Source organism: Lithobates pipiens, unplaced genomic scaffold, assembly GCF_037356315.1.
Source record: "Lithobates pipiens isolate NorthernLeopardFrog02 unplaced genomic scaffold, aLitPip1_a1.2 Scaffold_8, whole genome shotgun sequence".
Taxonomy (NCBI): Eukaryota; Metazoa; Chordata; class Amphibia; order Anura; family Ranidae; genus Lithobates; species Lithobates pipiens.
The window spans coordinates 171716385-171738443 of record NW_027507903.1 but is presented as its reverse complement, the minus strand read 5'-3'; the positions used below and the strand labels follow the sequence as shown (position 1 = coordinate 171738443).

Genomic DNA, 22059 nt, shown 5'->3' with positions numbered 1-22059 from the left:
TCTTTTAAACGCATGTTTTTGGGAAGAACAAAAATACACTTAATGAATTTAAAAAAATAAACAGTAAAGTCAGCCCAATTTTTTAGTATTATGTGAAAGATGATGCTGCGCAGAGAATCGTGATTTTTATTCTAAACCAAAAAAATTGTGATTCTCATTTTAGCCAGAATCGTGTAGCTCTAGTTGCTGGTGTGATTTTTTTATATTGTCAGCACCCATTCATTGATACAGGCGAGTTGAATTACAAACTACAGGAGCATCACAAACTTGGAATGCTATTATTTTTTTACAATTGTGAGAAGGCGCCAATAATGCTGACCAGCCCATTTTTGGAGTTTTGTGTGGAAAGCATCAGATTTAGCTTTTTGTTTCTCCACTTTTTTTGTGACCTATCAATACAAACAAAAGAAAGATACATGAAAATGCCTAAACATTTGTTAATTGCAACAATTTTCTGGGCGAAGTGGTGCATTATAACAGAAATGCCTGGGCACACCCCAATCAGTCTATGTGGTGCAGATTCCCCTGCTGATATTTCACCAAAATCACCTCAACGGGGCTCTAAAATTATATATATATATATATATATATTTTATAATACCAACATCATCCACCGCCCTGCTGACACCAACTCGCACCCAGTGGCAGCCTATTTGGTGCACCGTGCCCCTAATCCATGCGCCCGGTACGCTAATCAACATGCTGGGCACCGGATGCATGGATTCCAATGGGGATTTTAGTTTTTTTTAAGCACGTGATTAGAGCCAGAGGTTCTAATTGGCTTCAAAAAAGGGTGGGCCCGGGGCACAGAGCACTGCGCCCTGAGCCCACCCAGTTGTATGACAATAGCGAATGGATATTCGCCATTGTCTTACTGATTCTACTCCTGGCCAATCAGGAAGCGGGTGAGACCCGTTTCGCCCTCAGAGGAGAAGCGATCGTATTTGCCGCTACATCGAGGGAAGCCGCAGGAAGAGGAGGAGACGCAGGAAGGAGCTAAAGCTGCCCGCAACCTAGATGGGGTAAGTGTGGGGTGCCCTGTTTGCCACCCCCCCCAAAATATATAGTACCAGCTGTCATCACCCTCATAGGTGCCAGTTGGTGTCAGTAGGGCAGTGAATGGTGTCAATCGGGGTAGATTGGTAAATATCAGCAGGAGAATTAGGGTGTACCCAGGCACACCCCTATGATATATACACAGCGCCCCCTCCCGGCGTACCGAAGCGGAGCGGGGTGGTGACCTCCACACAGCTGCGGCTGTCGATGTCCTGGGAGGTGATCTGGACCTGCTTGGCCTCCTCATCATAGCGGACATCGATGTTGTCCAGGTCCAGCCCCCGGTGTACATTGCGGTCTACCCCTTTCACCAGTACAAACACTCTGTCGGCGTCCGGGTAGGTGAGGGGGTCCTGCGGACGGACCCGGACATCACACGGCAGCTTCACCTTCAGACTGCTCAGCGGGTTGACAATCAGAGTCCACTGCTTGAGGGGCTTATTGTGGGCCGCCCCGGTACTCCGGTGTCTGCAGGCTGCCCGCCCACTGACTCCCAACAACCGGCACCAAAAACGGCTTCGAGAGACCAGAGACACCATCATCTCACTGAACCAGCCATGCAGTCTGTGCAGCGCGGGGGCCGCCGGGAGTTGTAGTGAGAGGAGTGGTGGAGGTCTATGGAATGTGCTGGGCGGGGAACTACATTTCCCACAATCCCCTGCCCTGGGCGAGGGACGTACTTGAGGGTGTATGTGTTTACTACTTGCTCTGGCCGTCAGAGCCTGCCCTCTGTACTGTGTACCCGGGGATGGAAACTTTCCATGCTGACTGCGAGAGAGTGTAACAACACACTGGAACAACTACAGCCCATGGCCCACTACAGCTGTCTATGGGCTCAATTATTACTATACTAATGGCAAGGGTGTATTCCTTATAGCTCATTGGCTGCTATCCTTTCATGAAACCTTTGTGTCTTTATCAGTTAGAAAGTCCCATCTAATTCATTAAAACTTTACAACAGCCTTGTTAAGGATTGTGTGACAGTATCCGGTAGTTATGGGATCACTGTGAAGTAAAGAGCAGGGCATGTTTGCATACAACACACCTTCCTCCTGTCATTGGTTGTTAGGATGCTGATGAGAGCACCGATTCATTGGTTGTTAGGACGCTGATGAAAGCACCGCTTCATTGGTTGCTCGAACACTGATAAGAGAACCGCTTCATTGGTTGTTAGGACACTGAGAGCACCACTTCATTGGTTGCTAGGACGCTGATGAGAGCACCGCTTCATTGGTTGCTAGGACGCTGATGAGAGCACCACATCATTGGTTGCTAGGACTCTGATGAAAGCACCGGTTCATTGGTTGCTAGGGCTCTCATGAGAGCACTGCTTCATTGGTTACTAGGATGCTGAAAGCACCGCTTCATTGGTTGCTAGGACGCTGATGAGAGCACCGCTTCATTGTTTGCTAGGGAGCTGATGAGAGTGCCGATTCATTGGTTGCTAGGACTCTGATGAGAGCACCGCTTCATTGGTTGCTAGAATGCTGATGAGAGCACAGCTTCATTGGTTGCAAGGGCACTGATGAGAGCACCGCTTCTTTGGTTGCTAGGGTGCTGATGAGAGCACCTCTTCTTTGGTTGCTAGGATGGTGATGAGAGCACCTCTTCATTGGTTGCTAGGATGCTGATGAGCGTACCGCTTCATTGGTTGCTGATGAGCGTACCACTTCATTGGTTGCTGATGAGCGTACCACTTCATTGGTTGCTAGGATGCTGATGAGAGCACCGGTTCTTTGGTTCCTGGGATGCTGATGAGAGCACAGCTTCTTTGGTTGCTAGGATGAGACCAGAGACACCATCATCTCACTGAACCAGCCATGCAGTCTGTGCAGCGCGGGGGCCGCCGGGAGTTGTAGTGAGAGGAGTGGTGGAGGTCTATGGAATGTGCTGGGCGGGGAACTACATTTCCCACAATCCCCTGCCCTGGGCGAGGGACGTACTTGAGGGTGTATGTGTTTACTACTTGCTCTGGCCGTCAGAGCCTGCCCTCTGTACTGTGTACCCGGGGATGGAAACTTTCCATGCTGACTGCGAGAGAGTGTAACAACACACTGGAACAACTACAGCCCATGGCCCACTACAGCTGTCTATGGGCTCAATTATTACTATACTAATGGCAAGGGTGTATTCCTTATAGCTCATTGGCTGCTATCCTTTCATGAAACCTTTGTGTCTTTATCAGTTAGAAAGTCCCATCTTATTCATGAAAACTTTACAACAGCCTTGTTAAGGATTGTGTGACAGTATCCGGTAGTTATGGGATCACTGTGAAGTAAAGAGCAGGGCATGTTTGCATACAACACACCTTCCTCCTGTCATTGGTTGTTAGGATGCTGATGAGAGCACCGATTCATTGGTTGTTAGGACGCTGATGAAAGCACCGCTTCATTGGTTGCTCGAACACTGATAAGAGAACCGCTTCATTGGTTGTTAGGACACTGAGAGCACCGCTTCATTGGTTGCTAGGACGCTGATGAGAGCACCGCTTCATTGGTTGCTAGGACGCTGATGAGAGCACCACATCATTGGTTGCTAGGACTCTGATGAAAGCACCGGTTCATTGGTTGCTAGGGCTCTCATGAGAGCACTGCTTCATTGGTTACTAGGATGCTGAAAGCACCGCTTCATTGGTTGCTAGGACGCTGATGAGAGCACCGCTTCATTGTTTGCTAGGGAGCTGATGAGAGTGCCGATTCATTGGTTGCTAGGACTCTGATGAGAGCACCGCTTCATTGGTTGCTAGAATGCTGATGAGAGCACAGCTTCATTGGTTGCAAGGGCACTGATGAGAGCACCGCTTCTTTGGTTGCTAGGGTGCTGATGAGAGCACCTCTTCTTTGGTTGCTAGGATGGTGATGAGAGCACCTCTTCATTGGTTGCTAGGATGCTGATGAGCGTACCGCTTCATTGGTTGCTGATGAGCGTACCACTTCATTGGTTGCTGATGAGCGTACCACTTCATTGGTTGCTAGGATGCTGATGAGAGCACCGGTTATTTGGTTCCTGGGATGCTGATGAGAGCACAGCTTCTTTGGTTGCTAGGATGCCTGCACAACCAACAGCATGCTAGCAACCAGTGAAGCTATATATCTAACAGCATCCTAGCAACCAAGGTTGTGACATGATATGAAAGCCTTGTGACAGCTCTGTTAACAGTTCTGACATATGTGATAGATTTAGGTAGTTTTGGGGCCACTGTGTAATAAAAAGCAGAACAAGTTTGCATGTGTAGTGGCCATAACTTTTTGTAGGGCGGCCTTGACTTATTTGGCTTACCAGTTACCTCTGCTTGGCTTGTTCTTCCACATCTAGGGGTTCCCAGGGTTGATACCCAACAATTTGGATGCTGACACCAATAAAGTCCTTTTGAAAGGTTTTATTTTGCAGGGGTAACATCCAACAACACAGTCTTGTATAGGAACAGAGGGCAAGGGTGAAGAACTCAGGCACCTTGAACTGCAGACATAACCAAGTCTCTAATACCACCCGGAGAGTAGCCACTCGCAGCTGGGCACTTCAAAGCTGAACAGCTCTCTAACCAGAGATCATGGAAATCAGCACGTTGGTTCAGAACTTGTAAAATCTCTGAACGTGGAGAAGTTGTAACTGAAAGTGAAAAGGAACCCTTTTCCTCAGTACCTGGAAAGTTCTCTGTCTCCTTTGATAGTACTGGAAAAAGCGTGGATTCGTCAATGTCGTTCCCAACTCAGTAACCAGGCATTTCTCAGGATGCCACTTGTCAGCACTCCTCTGAAGAGTCCTCCCCCGGTCACCTTCACGAGCTGCAGTGCCTCTCCAAGCCGAGAGCACACCCGTACACCTTGAATCCTCCCTCGGTTACTGCGCCTCGAACCAGCTGGTTCCGAGACTCGGGAACAGACGGATCCCTACCCCAGACCAGGCAGGTCTATTGGGGTAACCGACAGAAGCATGTTGCGGGATGTCGAACACCCCGTGACCGGGAGCCCTCGCGGGGCTACCCTGGTCCTGGAAACAAGACCAGACCACCGGGCCTCACAAACTCCTCCTGAACACGTGACCTCAACACCTTAAGTACCCCTTCCCAGACTCCTCAGCGGGGCCCGGCACACCCACTGATCCCAGAAGGCTGATACCCAAAACATCCAACCAGGCCTGGTTCTGGCTTGTCATGTGCACCTCACTATACACAGGGCCAGGCAGTACTTCTAACACAGCCCAGCCAAACTGATGTCAAAGTTAACCTACATAATTAACCCTCAGAACCCCACTACTGTTCTGAGGCAAAAACAACATTTACACATGAATGACACTTTGTCCAAAATGTCATCCACTACACATGTGACACCCTGTCCTCCAATCACTGGTAGCTAAGATGCTGTCAGGAGCACAGCATCATTGGTTGCTAGGATGCTATCAGCTGGCAGCATGCTAGCAACCATTGAAACTATGGAACCAACAAAGCCCTAGCAACCAAGGGCACTGTGCAACACTTTTCTGGCAGCACTAGCATATTGGAAAGTACTGCATCTAATTACTGAAAAGCATTTATGTAATAGTACAGTAAATTCCATTCTCTTCACTTGTACCTACAAGTAAGCTTACATTTAGGCTTAGCTGTAGGTACAATAAATATCTCCTAAACATGCGCAGCTTAGGGAATATTCACATCGGCAACAGCCGCTGACGCCACCTGTGCATGCCCAATGATGCTCAGCATTCAGAACACACAGTATGCCGCTGAATGCAGAGCGCCATGCTGAGGCTGGGGCTCTTGGGACATCAAACATTGAAATGGCCAGGGCCCAGAAGAAAGAACGGGTGGAAATGCCAGGGGATCTGTCCCAGTGCTAAGTTGGAGGGCTCCATGTACATGTATGTCATAATGTGCTAGTATGTGGTGCGTGCTAACACATTATAGCTTAGACCTTGCATGACCTAATTTTTTTTGGGGGGGGGGGGGGGGGGCTGGTTTACTACTGCTTTAAGAGTTCTGACATGTGACTGATTTAGGTAGTTCTGAAGCTGCTGCGTAGTTAAAAGCAGAACATGTTTGCATGTGACACCACTTTCCCCTCCACTGGTTGCTAAGAAGCTGTCGGGACTACAGCATCATTGGTTGTTAGGATGCTATCAGCTGCACAGCTGGCAGCATGCTAGCAACCAGCGATGATGTAGTCCCGACAGCTTCTTAGCAACCAAGAGTGTTGTGCAGTCCAGGGGCTGAACATAGACTGAGGGTGGAGCCAGAGACACTCTGGCCTTAGGGTTGCCACCTTTTGTTCAAGCCAAACCCGAACACTTTAGTGGGACATGGCAATTATTTTTTTTTTTTTACAGGGGAACGCTGTGGAACTCTGATGTAAGGGGGTTTCACCAAAATTGTTAGTATTCCCCCTTAAATCATGGTTCCCAAAGCCCCCCTTATATCAGAGTCTACAGAGAACCCCATATATCTGAGTCTCCCTTACCATAGAACACTCACTCGCTCAGAGGCAGGAGATAGAAGGGAGGAAAGCAGCCCATGCACTTGGCAGTTGTTGTACTTGGTTAGTCAGGGAGTATACTGTAGGCGTGTGCAACCCAGACAGCAGAGGGAACCACACTGGGTGATTAGGGTGTGCCCAGGCATGCCTAAGTTGGGGGGCCACAGTCTAGTCTAAATAATGTGTCTGGGTTTCAGGGAGTCTGAATCCTGGACACATGAATCAAAACCCAGACTGTCCGGGTGAATCCTGGACAGGTGGCAACCCTATCTGGCCTCAGTGCTGCCAGCCCCCCACGTGACAAATGCATGTGCATGTTTTTGACTTGAATGAACTGGTGCTAGTTGCAAAATTTTTCACACTAGCGTATAACAGCTCGCTTTTGCGTGTCTGAGACGCTTTATGAATTTCAGGGATTAACTAGAGAGATAAAATAACGGTCTTTGTGCAAGTGCTCATTTCGTACTAAAATTTTCACACCAGAATCGTATTTATGTTCTAAAATGAAAATTTTTCTGAGAAAATTATCATGAGACAAAATAGTACATGGAGTTAGATCAGCTCATCAGTCTCAGATCAGTCACTACCTGATAAAGGGGCTTAGTACCCCTAAATGCCACACATTGTGTAGAATGAATAGCTTTGCTTTGAACTCTTGATGAGCTTGTGAGATTTGATGACGTAGATCTCGACTAACGGTACCAGACAATTCACTGCAGCTTTTAAATCACTTGGCTTGAAACTGTATGGAGTGAACCAATCTTTTCTATACACATTTCATTAAAAAGGTTGTCAAACTGCTACCTGAACATGTGAAGCAGCTTCCATAGTATTCATGTAATGGGCAGCTCTGTGGCCATTCTGACAGGTGATGCCCGGACACTTCCTAATAGAGACAGATCCCCTCCTCTTATGATGCAGTGTGCTGTCATATGATGGAGGAGGTGTCATCACAGTGTCTTCTTAGCTCTGAAGCCAACTGACACCAGGTATTTTGTGGTGGCATCCATGGAAGATAGAAGGGCAAGGTAATGATGTGAAGGCGAATACATGGTGGTATGGGGATGGACTTTAAAGCTGAATTCCAGGAAACTTGAACATTCCCCCTTGACGTAGGGTTGTGCCTTAACTGCAAGAGTTGACTGCTCTAGGCGGTAGAGAAAAGTAGATTTCCTTATCTAATCCTCCATGCTGCTAGGCCAGTCCCCACAGCTTCTTCTCCTCCATGATCCAGTGGTCTAGGGTCCTGGCATCCTCAATACCAATGCAGGGTCTATAGCTGTAATTGGACATGAGCACAGTTGCCAACATTTGTAAATAAAATTTCCAGGACACTTTTTTGGCTGTAGGCGGAGTTGTATTATAATTAGGGGGTGGGGCATGTGTTTGTGGGTGTGGCATAGGGAAAAAAATAAAAATCTGGCGTGCTTTGCGCATCGTGGCAAAAATGGGTGTGGTTTGCGTGAAATAGTGGGTGTAGCTTAAATTGGTGTGGCTCAAAGGGGTGTGGTTAGAGTCTGAGATGAATGCGGGATGGAGAGGGAAAGGGGTGTAGAGGGATGGATGGACAGCAGCCCCCGATCCTACACAACAATAGAAATGTGTATTCTAGAAAGTTTAACAATCAGCAGATAAAGATACTCCAAACACCTGGTGTTAGCACTTCAATCATCCCGGGACCATGATTGTTTTGGTGTCAGGATGATTGAAGCGCATTATTTGTATTATTACATTGTAATATAAAATGAAATCATTCAACTCACCATAATGCAGAATCAGTGGGAGGCCTGAGCCTGTCACTTGCCACGTTGCCTGCCACCAGATGCCATCAGGTGCCAGAGTCCCTCCTTACATCAGGTGACCCATCAGCGGAGCCTTCCTCACATCTGTGTCCCCAGCAGCGGAGCCCCTCCTTACATCTGTATCTCCATCAGCGGAGCCCCTCCTTACATCTGTGTCTCCATCAGCGGAGTCCTCCTTACATCTGGTGTCCCCATCAGTCCTCCTTACATCTGTGTCCTTATCAGTCTTCCTTACATCTGTGTCCCCATCAGCAGAGTCCTCCTTACATGTGGTGTCCCCATCGGTCCTCCTTACATGTGGTGTCCCCATCAGTCCTTCTTACATCTGGTGCCCCCCTTTGACATGCAGACTGCCCCCCCCCGTGACATGCAGACTGCCCCCCCCGTGACATCCAGACTGGCCCCCCCCGTGACATCCAGACTGGCCCCCGTGACATCCAGACTGGCCCCCCGTGACATCCAGACTGGCCCCCCCGTGACATCCAGACTGGCCCCCCCGTGACATCCAGACTGGCCCCCCCGTGACATCCAGACTGGCCCCCCGTGACATCCAGACTGCCCCGCTGTGACATCCAGACTGGCCCCCCTGTGACATCCAGTCTGGGCCCCCCCCTGTGACATTCAGACTGCCCCCCATGTGAAATGCAGACTATAGCCCCAAAGTTGGTCAACTGGAGCCGTGTGGTTACAATAGAGATTCAGCTGCGGCGCCGCCCATCCCCCCCTTTCCATAACAGGTCTCAGAGACTGGCAGCGGGGCGGGGGGTGGGTGGCGCCGCAGCTCAATTTCTATTGTAGCCATCCGGCCAGCCTACTTCTACTACGGTCTTCTTGACAATGTCCTCTAGCGGCTGGCAGAGAGGACCTCAGCGGCGAAAATCGTGAAAAACCGAATTTCCCGGGAAACAATTAAATCGGGAAAAGGGTCTAAATCCCGGAAATGACCCGGGAAAGTCGGGACAGTTGGCAACTATGCATGAGGGCGCTGATGGACAGTCCAGTGCCGGAGCATGGAAGAGTGCGATCTGCCAAGGAAGCAGGAAATTGGGAAGGAAAAACTGCTTTTAGGGCTTGTTTACACGGGCAGCAAGGACTGCCACTCCTCTGAAATGCAATCTGCAATTGGGTTGCTTTTAAGAGGAGTTTTGCATGTAGTGAGGAGGCGATCTGTCACCTTCTCACTGCCTGTTTTAGCCCCCTAACTGCCGCACTACCATGCCACAACCACCTGCATTGCAAGTGCTTGTGGAGCAGGTGCTCCATTCATTTAAATTGGCTGTGTTCAGCAAGCAGTAATAAAACACAGAGTGCAGAGGTCAGTAGTGAGCAACACAGAGTGCAGAGGTCAGTAGTGAGCAACACAGAGTGCAGAGGTCAGTAGTGAGCAACACAGAGTGCAGAGGTCAGTAGTGAGTAACACAGAGTGCAGAGGTCAGTAGTGAGTAATGTGGAGTGCAGGGGTCAATTGTAAGCAATGCAGAAGGTCAAGAGTAAGTAATGCAGAGTTCAGAAAACTGTAGTATGCAATGTGGAGTGCAGGGTCACGCGTAAGTAACACAAAGTTCAGAGGTCAGGACTATGTAATGCAGAGTGTAGGGGTCAGTAGTATGTATCACAGAGTGAAGGGTCCAGGAGAAAGAAAAGACTTCAGAGGTCAGTGGTATGCAATGCAGGGTTCAGGAGTAAATAATGCAGAATCCAGAGGCCACTAGTGCGCAATTCAGAGTACAGGGGTCTGTAGTAAATAACACCAAATTTAGCAGTCAGTAGTAAGTAATGCAGAGTACAGAGATTAGTATTAAGAAACACACAGTAAAGGGGTCGGAAGTATAGTGTTCTAGGGATGGGTTTTATAGCTGAAATCCAGAAAACACACAGTGCATAGGACAGTAGTATGTAACGCACATTACAGGGGTCAGTGGTGTTTAACACACAGTTCAGGGATCAGTAGTATACTTCACCTGTATAACACACAATAGTATATGAAGTGCAGGAGTCAGTGTTTAACCTCCCTAGCAGTAATCCCGAGTCTGGCTCGGGTTGGGATTTAAGTACCATAAGCGGTAACCCCGAGCCAGACTCGGGATCGCATCACTGGATACAGGGAGAACACAGCGAGAAGTTACTTACCTTGTCCCCTGGATTCAGCGATGTCCTCCGCGCTGTGTGATCGAGCTGTCCTCCGCTCGATTCACACAGTGCCCGAGTGCCGCCGAGCTCCGTTCCCTGCGACGTTACGACGCACGGGAGCGGAGATCGGCGCCAAATTCAAAAAAATAAAAACACACAAAACACACACAGTACTGTAATCTTACAGATTGCAGTACTGTATAAAAAAAATTACACACCCCCTTTGTCCCTAGTGGTTAGGGTTGCCACCTTTTCTTCAAGTCAAACCCGAACACTTTTGTGGCGCACAGCAATTTTTTTTTTATAGTATAAACTATACATATATATATTTTGCTAATAAATAACATTTCTAATCACATGAAGTTAATAACAAGAGTTCCCTTTTTACATCAGAGTCCACAGAGTTCCCCTTTTACATCAGAGTCCACAGAGTTCCCCTTTTACATCAGAGTCCACAGAGTTCCCTTTTTACATCAGAGTCCACAGAGTTCCCTTTTTACATCAGAGTCCACAGAGTTCCCTTTTTACATCAGAGTCCACAGAGTTCCCTTTTTACATCAGAGTCCACAGAGTTCCCTTTTTACATCAGAGTCCACAGAGTTCCCTTTTTACATCAGAGTCCACAGAGTTCCCCTTTTACATCTGAACTCACAGAGTTGCCTTTCATTGTAAGGGGGGACTCTGCAGATTCTAAAGAAAGGGAAAACTCTGTGGACTCTTACATAAAGGATGCTCTGGGAACTCTGATTTAAAGGGGAACACTGAGAACTCTGATGTACAGAGAGGACTCTGATGTAAGGGTAAAGACTGTGGTCTGTGGTGTAAAGGGGAACTCTGATATAAGGGGTGCTCTGAGAACCCTGATTTGCCTTAGTGTACTCAATCAGAGGCAAGAGAGAGAATGGGGAGACTTCAGTCACAGATGGATGCATGGATGGTGAGCTCACTCACCCCTTGGCAGTCAGCACCTCTCATCCAGATGGATCTGAGGCTGCTGAACTTCAAATTTCCGGCCCCCACTTCCGTTTTCTGAGGCACAGTGCCGAGGATTGGAGTGTGGGCAGACAAAGAGGGGTGGGGTGGGGGGTAGGAGGAGCAAATGGCGCCCTCTCTCCTCTCCCGTCTGTATGTGTTTGGTGGGGTGGGCTTTGATAGTGCTGGCTTTGGGGAGAATTAAAGAGTGTAACAGACACGCTCAGCTTAGACAACTGCAGCCAGAAACTCTGCTGGGAGACCATAGTCCAGTCTAAATAATGTGTCCGGGTTGCAGACAGTCTGAAACCTGGACAAATGCCTCCAAACCCGAACTGTCCGGGTGAATCCTGGACAGGTGGCAACCCTACTAGTGGTCTGTGCAGTGCCCTGCATGCACATTTATATTATAAATACTGTTTTTTCTGCCTGGAATTTGGAGATTGTCCATAGCAACCAAAAAGTGTCCCTTTATGTCAAAAGTGATTTTAGACCAACTAGAAAACAGTGATAATAAATTAGAATCACTTGCAGAATTGAGCGATAGCGATTTCTGGGGAAATGTGTCATCAAACACTAAATATAATGACAGCGACAATTCTGCAAATGAGCAAATTTCTTTGTTTTTGGATTTGATTACATTATTGAATAATTTTTATTATTCTTTATTATATTATAAACTTTATCATACCCGGGATGTCTGCTAGACTCTGGTTTGAACAGATTTAAGAGAGTTATTCCTAAGAATTGCAGGCATACAATATAAAACGCCAAATTTCCATGCAAAATAATTGTACCGCTTTCAGCACCTAAAACCAGAACTAATCATACCGCCAGGGAGGTTAATAGTGCAGAGTTCAGTAATCAGTATCCCTCCCCTTTAGTATGTGCTTTGCAGTCTATGGCACCCGGTTAGTATGCAATTTGCAGTCTATGGCACCCTATTAGTATGTGACTTGCAGTCTATGGCACCCGGTTAATATGTGATTTGCAGTCTATGGCACCCAGTTAGTATGTGATTTGCAGTCTATGGCAGCTGGTTAGTATGTGATTCGCAGTCTATGACGCCCGGTTAGTATGTGATTCGCAGTCTATGACGCCCGGTTACTATGTGATTTGCAGTCTATGGCGCCCAGTTAGTATGTGAATTGCAGTCTATGGCACCCAGTTAATATGTGATTTGCAGTCTATGGCACCCGGTTAGTATGTGATTCGCAGTCTATGACGCCCGGTTAGTATGTGATTCGCAGTCTATGACGCCCGGTTACTATGTGATTTGCAGTCTATGGCGCCCAGTTAGTATGTGAATTGCAGTCTATGGCACCCAGTTAATATGTGATTTGCAGTCTATGGCACCCGGTTAGTATGTGATTCGCAGTCTATGACGCCCGGTTAGTATGTGATTCGCAGTCTATGACGCCCGGTTAGTATGTGATTCGCAGTCTATGACGCCCGGTTACTATGTGATTTGCAGTCTATGGCGCCCAGTTAGTATGTGATTTGCAGTTTGTGATTTGCAGTCTATGGCGCCCGGTTAGTATGTGATTTGCAGTCCGTGGTGCCTGGTTAGTATGTGATTCGCAGTCTATGACGCCCGGTTAGTATGTGATTTGCAGTCTATGGCACCCAGTTAGTATGTGATTTGCAGTATGTGATTTGCGGTCTGTGGTGCCCGGTTAGTATGTGATTTGCGGTCTGTGGCGCCCAGTTAGTATGTTATTTGCGGTCCGTGGCGCCCGGTTAGTATGTGATTTGCGGTCTGTGGCGCCCGGTTAGTATGTGATTTGCGGCCCGTGTCACCCGGTTAGTATGTTATTTGCGGTCCGTGGCGCCCGGTTAGTATGTGATTTGCGGTCTGTGGCGCCCGGTTAGTATGTGATTTGCGGCCCGTGTCACCCGGTTAGTATGTTATTTGCGGTCTATGGCGCCCGGTTAGTATGTGATTTGCGGTCCATGGCGCCCGGTTAGTATGTGATTTGCGGTCCGTGGCGCCCAGGTATGTGATTTGCGGTCCGTGGCACCCGGTCAGTATGTGATTTGCGGTCCGCGGCGCCCGGTTAGTATGTGATTTGCGGTCCGTGGCACCCGGTTAGTATGTGATTTGCGGTCCATGGCGCCCGGTTAGTATGTGATTTGCAGTCCGTGGCGCCCAGGTAAGTATGTGATTTGTGGTCCGTGGCACCCGGTTAGTATGTGATTTGCGGTCCGTGGCGCCCGGTTAGTATGTGATTTGCGGTCCGTGGCACCCGGTTAGTATGTGATTTGCGGTCCGTGGCGCCTGGTTAGTATGTGATTTGCCATCCGTGTCGCCCGGTATTTGATTTGCGGTCTGTGGCGCCCCGGTTAGTATGTGATTTGCAGTCCGTGGCGCCCGGTTAATATGTGATTTGCAGTTATGAACTATTTCAATTGAAGAATCCAGCTCCAAGGTGCTCTATGTATTGTGGTGCATAGATTGTATGAATTACAAGGCGCAGTCAGTGGCACCAAGTTACTAAACTGTTACTACCAGCGACACCCATCAGTATGAGTGATACATTGTCACCCCTCTAGGACAGCCCTGTACTGTGCCCTACTCTCTGGTACAGGAGCCCGGCCCAGCCATCTATAACACTGGGAGAAATGCTGCTTGTGTTGATGAACAGGACTAACTATGGAGAAAGGGCATACAGCAGCGACAGCCGTCTATCCGATGGGGGGACAGTATTTGACAGAACACCATGACTCCGAGCTACAGACTTAGCTATGCAACATCCGCCCTGTACTTTGAGAAGCACAGATTGCGTTAAGCCACGCCCTCCCGTTTTCCTTTTTTGGCCAGTCCCCCTACGTCATGACACCCTACAGAGGGGCGGCTGAATGCCTCCCTGTTACCATGGAGATGGACGCTCGCTCAGCAATAAGAATGACTGAAGCCTGATCATGCGGCGATTGTAGCGGAGCCTGAGACCATAGCGAAGGATCCTGATTGAGTCACAGCTCGGGGCGCTGCTTCTGCACACGGTAAACGAATACGATTCCGGTACATTACTTACATTTAGTGCAGAGTTCTTGTCAGCCAAACTATTTATAATTATTTGTTCTGATCCAGTAACACTAAGTGTCATCTATACAATGAATTATTCTGCTACAGACGCTCCAAACTCAAAAGTAAATCTGTGTTCTTTATACAATCATGTGTGTGATGTTTATACCCCCCAATAAATATATAGCGCTCACCCCCTGATTTGTCCCCCAGTTCCTCTCTTTCTAGGGCTGCCAGGCACTCCTCTGGCCCAATGAATAGTCTAGCAGAAATAGGCAACCTCAGCACTTCCAGGAGGCATTGCAAGACTTTAACAGCATGGCTCCAAAAGGAAGAGGGGATGATGGGACTTGTAGTTTCTGTACAGTTGGAGTGCCAAGGCTGCATACCTCTGATCAAGGGGTTGCCTTTTCCTCTATTCATTGCTGAATAACTTGGATAGGGCAGGGGGCTCTGGGATATCCTAGAACGCTAAACAGTAATACTAGGACACACTGCAGCTAATTAGAACAGTCCCTTGTAACAATAGCTCAGGGAATGAACAGCACCTGAACACCATAAACAAATTCCCAGGCCAGGCAAGCCTTAGTATTAGTACACCAGGGGATAACAGCAGCAACAGTTGTTCAGATCCCGCACTCAGATCCTGCACGGGCACCTCCACTAGGCTGAATCCGCGTGCTCAGCAGGGGATCTCTCCGATGAGCAGGCGGATGACAGGTTTGTGTCTGCTCCGCTAAAGAGGGCGGACATGGACACAGTTCCACCCTCCTCTATGGGGCAAACCGCCTGTCCGATTCCATCCGATGGATCTGATCCACCAGATGGATTGAAAATAGGACCACCATCCTTCTGTTTTTGGCAGAAAGGGTCAGATCGGATGGCGGTGGGTGTCGGAAGACATGTGTCCGCTGATATCCGCTGCTCGATAGAGGACAATGCAGGGTCCGATCAGGTCCGCCTGAAAAACTGACAGGTGGACCCAATCCAGCAGCCGCGTGTAAGGGGCCTACGGCAGATATTTCCTTAGTGAACTCTCCATACTGGATCCTAGGTGAAATCTCTCTTCTTTAGCTTCAGAGTTTCTTTGTAAATAGGCCCCCCAGCTTCAGCATAGCTGGGATCTTGATGAGCTTCTAGGCAAGTGTACTGGATTGCCTGGGAGGGTTGGAGCCCTCCAGGCTGGCAACTTCTGGACGAGAAGAGGGCAGCTCCAGGTTTCAGCCTGTTTATGCTCACTCCACTCCCACTCACCATCTCGGTACCCTCCCTCAGGGATTGACATATTGGCATAATATTTAGCTGCTGATTTGCTACATTCTAGAATCCTTCAGAAAACAGGATGAAGCAATCAAGTCTGCAGCCAGGGAAACCCAGAATAGCCCAAAGCCAATCACACACTGCTCCACTGACTCCACCGGGAGGGTGCTACAAATAGAAATATAGATCACACACTGTTATGCAAGGATATGTTAGATCAGGAGTCTCCAAAGTGTTTAGTAGAATAGCCACAAAGTATATCTTACAAATATTCAGACATACGGTAGATGTGCCTTAAGTTAGCAAAAAACAGTAAAATATGTATATGGTATCCTCATCCTCATATATTTAATATAGGAAACAAAAATTAGGGAAAGGGGGCCTATACGTGGAACACTCAAACCACGGACCAGCCAAACATCCCCCAGTGGAGTAAAGGACTGTCTTGATACCCAGGAAATATAACAAGTATAATTAAATTAAAACAATTTTTATTTAGACAAAAAGAATATATATAAAATTTAAAAACATTTGTTGACACACAGCATAGTTACATCACACAATCGTGTATTATGATTAGTATCCAAGTTGATTGTTTATTCAACTAGTTTCGCGACTGCTTGTCGCTTCTTCAGGAAAATCTTGATACTATCTACAATTTAACATATAGCGTCAACATTGATAATAAAGATGTGCAAAACACATTTCAAAATCCATAGGTACAGTGTATTAATTAATCATAAACATTACAGAGCGAGAAGCTCACCGCTGTGGGATACCGTGTTGCGGGAAAAATTGGAGCACGGGTGGTCCCTACCCACTGGGCTTGACCACCCTTGGGGCGGACACGGGAGGTTTAAATAGAGCCGGCTAGAAAAAGAAAAGAAAAGGTATAATAATAATTAAATAGCACCGGTGCCATCGGTCTTGGACATTCTCACATTATTGTGGCATCAATATCCAATAACATTGTCTACATACCAGTGTGTTTGTCAGCAATTATCATAATATGATCCACATTAAAAATGGCTGCAGAGATCGCAGGTAATCCCTAAAGGTATGGCTAGGTATAATGTCTGCATAGGGTTAATCCCCTGTCGTCAGTACCCAGTTCCAGAGACACAGAAAGCCTTTGTTTTGTCCAAATCCTGAGACGCCCCAAGGGTGGTCAAGTCCAGTGGGTAGGGACCACCTGTGCTCCAATTTTTGCCCGCAACACAGTATCCCACAGCGGTGAGCTTTTCGCTCTGTAATGTTTATGATTAATTAATACACTGTACCTATGTGTTTTGTACATCTTTATTATCAATGTTGACGCGATATGTTTAATTGTAGATAGTATCAAGATTTTCCTGAAGAAGCGACAAGCAGTCGCGAAACTAGTTGAATAAACTATCAACTTGGATACTAATCATAATACACGATTGTGTGATGTAACTATGCTGTGTCAACAAATGTTTTTAAATTTTATATATATTCTTTTTGTCTAAATAAAAATTGTTTTAATTTAATTATACTTGTTATATTTCCTGGGTATCAAGACAGTCCTTTACTCCACTGGGGGATGCTTGGCTGGTCCGTGGTTTGAGTGTTCCACGTATAGGCCCCCTTTCTCTAATTTTTGTTTCCTATATTACAAATATTCAGGTCTGAACAAATCCCAATCAGAGTCCTCTCTTACTCCTGTGTCCCCATCAGAGTCCTCCCTTACATCAGAAAGAGAAATAAATCATACCTGTGCTCAATCCCAATAGCTCGTTCATGTATATAATCCATCAGGCACTAAAGGGGTTTGACCACATGTTAATACTAAAATTTCTGGATGAACCCTCTACACACTGCTATACACCCTTTCTGGCAAATTTTGCATAAAACAGGGATTTTTAGCTTGCAAACATTGCAATACATGTTTAAGGCTGGGTTCCATGCATCCAATTCCAAATAGCAGGAGATTTTGACCGTCTCACTATGGAGCCGGTTCAGATATTTCTGCTGCGGCTCCAGTGCGAATTTGCACAGGAGCCTTGTGCATCTTTTGGTCCATTTCAGGTCCGAATTCAGCCAAAAATATGGTCTGAAATGGTGAATGGGGATGCACCAGACCCTGCTATAAGCCGCATGTGAAGATGGTGTGAACCCAGCCTAAAGCAGACCTTCAGCAGGCCTCCCAAGGATGATCCTGGCCTCTCCACTCCTCCTCCTTTCCTCTGCAGGAATAGGGCATTCCATTTAAAAAAAATTTTAAAGTCCACCTGCCTCCCCATCCACATAACTCGCATTAGGCAAATGACGCTCACACTACCTGCTGTGCCTCCTGGGAGATGTACGTCACATATCCCAGGAAGCATAGCTTTTCATCCAAGGAAAAGAGGAGGGGGCGGGCCTATCAGTGCGTCATTGAGAGGCCCACCGACTGAACCCGGAAGAGTCGGCAGGCCTCTCAATGACATCCAAGAGAACATGGCTGTGTAGGACAAAGCTGTAGCCAGGCATGAGATGATTTTAGCAGGACAGCGCTGGATCCACTGGATGGGGGGGGTTATCTGAAATGTGCAGATACCACTTTCAGGTAAGCAGGGCAAAAAAAAAAAAGGGGAGGCCAGCCAGAGTTACTCTTTAAACTGGTCAACTGCCCTTACATCAGAGTTACATTACATTAAGGTCCTTACATTAAAGTCCACATCAGAGTCCTCCTTTACAGTAGGGTCCCTATCAGAGTCCTCCTTTATATCTGGGTACCCATCAGATCCCCCCTTACATCATGGTCCCCATCTGCATCCTCCTTTACATTAGGGTCCCCATCAGAGGCTCCCCTTACAACAGGGTCCCCATCAGAGTCACCCCTTACATCAGGGCCCCCCTTACATTGGAAGTGGAGATCATAGGCAGGCTCTGCTGACCTTAGCCCTCAGTGTGTGCACATTGAGGATATTCCACTGACCCTATCTTGTAGTGGGCCAAAGTTTGGAAACAGCTTTGTTAGATAATTTCATGTCACGCTCAGGTTATCTTTTGTATGGGATACAATGTTGTGACAGAGTTCTGTCTCAGGTTAAGCTTGTCTTCTAGGTCCATGCAGACACAAAGCTGCCTTTTCACAGACAGCCTGATGCTTCCAAAGCCTGCAGAGCCGACCAGTGATGTCTGACAGCCCTATTCACCGATATAGTGGGTACACATTGCCCGATTCAAAGCGGAGGCAGGGACACACCCAATGATGGATTCTAATAAGGGCAGAACAGAAGACTGCATGGAGTCCTAGACTTCAATGGGACCTATGAAGATGCTTAAAAAAACATTTGCACTTCAGTGCTCCTCAAAGGTCAAGTCAGCTTTACAAGTCTTTAATTCTTTTCTCCCAAGGTGATCAGTAGAGATTAGGATCCTAGTCCGAACCCACCTAAACAAGCCCGCCAGGAAGCTGTCCAATCATAAGCAGCATTCCCCTCACTGCAGCTGCACCTATACACATGTATATGTTCAGATGCGGTGAGCGGAATGCCCCAGCCGCAGATGATTAGTCCAGAACAGGTAACCACTTCCTGGCAGGCTCGTTTACCTGGGTTTGGATTAGGATCCAAACACGCCGGAGCTCATCCCTAGTGATCAACAATGACAGTCTTTGTATTGCTTCCAGTGAAGGCTTCCTTTGAAGCCCATGTAGCATGCACCACCTCACAGCCGTTGGCGTGTGATCTGAAGGCAGCAGGTGCTGATGCGCTGTAAACGGCACATTACACTGTAACATTTCATTCATCTTATTGGCCACAGTAGAGTGTGATACAATGGATTGCATCTCATCAAGTTGCACAGATTAAAGTATAGCATGGCAAACTTTTCTCGGTGCACACGGCCAAACTGCCATGATAAAGAAGAAGACTTATTATCCTGTCTATGCATTGATACTGCACTGACCAGGACACAGACAGACTTGTTTGATATCATTCGGATGGTACTGGTGCGGGTATTTTTTTACAGGTTTTGTGTAATGTAGGTAAAAACTGGGGCATTTGCAGCAGCAAGACATTGAGCACACGAGAGAGATGCTAGAGAGTGATGCCAGAAATGGAGCCCCCATGAGGATCTTCCATGTAGGCATTACAGGATCTAGTCCAGTTCAACTGCATTTTTACTGTCCCCCACCCTTCATTGAAAGCCTAACACAGCACCTGGGGGCAACGTACACATGCTACGACTACAAAGCATATTTGACTTGTTGAGTATACAGATGGCACCACCTGTAAAACTCAGCTATTGAAGTCAATGCTACTGTGCCATAACCATAAGCCAAGTGCTTGCCTCACAATTACTGTGCATTAATTCTATCCAAAGTCACATTTTGGCAGAAGAAAAAACAAACAAAAAAACAGGCATTCAGGAGGTGGCATTATCACCTCCTGAAAGTCTGGAAGTTGCACTTCTGCCGCCATCAAAAACAGCAATCCACCATGGATTACTGCCAGGGCCCTTTGAAGGAATTTGGGGGGTGCAAGCAAAATGGACATGGAGGCCCCCCCCCCCCCCGCACGCACAGCCCGGCCGGTGTAATGACATATTCGGTAATGACATATTTGGTAACCCATCGCAGTTTGCTACGGAAGTGGCGTTCCGTCACCGCCATCTTGCTACACCCAACACTCGTCCACAGTAAGGATACACTAAGAAGGGGAAAGCGGACATCTTATTACACCCACCGGAGGTTAGCATTTTACACATATTTATAACAGTAAAGTCAGTTTATATAGTGAAATACAGTACTTACAACTCCGTCTGACTACTTAGATGTTGAATTTTAAAAGCAGCGGTAACCCTGCTCATCTCATAGGTTTGCTAATCTGACAGAAGTTCGCTGCTATTAAAATTCAACATCTAAGCAGTCAGACGGAGTTGTAAGTCCTGTATTTCACTATAGAAACTGAATTTACTGTTATAAATACATGTAAAATGCAAAACTCCGGTGGGTGTAACAAGATGTCCACTTTCCCCTTCTTAGTGTATACTTACTGTGGACGAGTGTCGGATGTAGCAAGATGGCGGCGACGGAACGTCAGTTCCGTAGCAAACTGTGATGTGTCGCCGAATATGTCGTTACACCAGCCGGATTGAAAGGAAGCGAGCACTCAGTGTGTGCACTTCCTGTTAGTCCGGCCGGGAACAGGAAACTGAATTTCCTGTACCGCGCAGACTGCAGGAGGAAGGGAGAGGAGCTTGGCCACGCTACAGGCTGCCTGCAGCTTATAGGAATCAGTGGCCGGCGGCGTGGCTGGGGCCTCTGGCCAGCTCAGGGGCCCCAAGCAATTGCTTGTTTTGCCTGTCCTGTCACGACGGGCCTGATTACGGCACTGTGTGAACCTAGCATTAAGCACTGAGCAGTTATAGCTAATAAATAGGATGGGAGGGGCTAGCACGCTGCATGACTACTGACCACTATTGTCATTACTCTGAACCACAGTGTACTTCTTGGACAACTAGTACTTATTATATTTCTTTCAAGATATTGATTTAAGTTATTGCCTGCATGACTGAACATTTGAAGTAAACCTGTACAGTGCTTTGAATAAGTATTCATACTCCTTGACATTTTCCACATTTTGTCATGTCACAACCAAAAACTTAAATGTATTTTATTGGGATTCTATGTGATAGACCAACACAGAGTGGCACATAATTGTGATGTGGAAGGAAAATGATAAATGGTTTTTAATTCTTTTTCCAAATAAATATCTAAAAAGTGGGGCGTGTATTTGTATTCAGCCCCCTTTACTCTGATATCCCTAACTAAAATCTAGTGGAATTGCTTTCAGAAGTCACCTAATTAGTAAATAGAGTGTGTGTAATTTAATCCCAGTTTAAATACAGCTGTTCTATGAAGCCCTTAGAAGTTTGTTAGAGAACCTTAGTGAACAAACAGAATCATGGAGGCCAAGGAACACACTAGACAGGTCAGGGATAAAGTTCTGGAGAAGATTAACCCCTTCCCGCCGAGCTTATGCAGATGTGCGTACTCGGCTTCCGGGGGGTATACCGGGATGATGCCCGCACCTGCAGGCATCATACCGGTACCGTTTTTTTCAGCAGACAATTGGCTTCCCAGCCATAACAACCAAAGCGGCTAAAAGCCGCTCGGCTGTTATGCCGGAGGAGCGGGAGGGAACGTCCCCCCCGCCGCTGTTACCGGTGCTCCCGCTCGATCGGGAGCACCGATTCGCAATCCGACGCCTCTGGCTGCTGGGAAGGAACTGGAACGAAGTCGTAAGTGGCTTCGTTCCAGTCTCCTCATAGTAAACACGGAAGCGACGTCATGACGTCACTTCCCGTTTACTCGGCTGCCAATGGCGCCGGTTTT

The 22059-nt window shown here is 47.3% G+C and overlaps 2 protein-coding genes across 4 annotated transcripts in view; one reads left to right on the top strand and one right to left on the bottom strand.

The window, feature by feature from the left end:
• The window catches only part of FAM185A (family with sequence similarity 185 member A), a 90943-nt gene extending 89291 nt beyond the window's left edge, over window positions 1–1652 (bottom strand). The window contains exon 1 of one of the 2 annotated variants that reach the window (XM_077471776.1): window positions 1220–1652. In XM_077471776.1, the coding sequence (XP_077327902.1) occupies window positions 1220–1598 (379 nt within the window). In that variant the 5' untranslated portion in view covers window positions 1599–1652. The remainder of the gene's footprint in view (window positions 1–1219) is intronic. The other variant, XM_077471775.1, reaches the window with a different exon arrangement.
• Window positions 1653–14236: 12584 nt separating this feature from the next.
• The window catches only part of CCDC146 (coiled-coil domain containing 146), a 215726-nt gene continuing 207903 nt past the window's right edge, over window positions 14237–22059 (top strand). Inside the window, exon 1 of one of the 2 annotated variants that reach the window (XM_077471203.1) lies at window positions 14237–14450. The gene's annotated coding sequence lies outside the window, so the exon portion shown is untranslated. The remainder of the gene's footprint in view (window positions 14451–22059) is intronic. The other variant, XM_077471202.1, reaches the window with a different exon arrangement.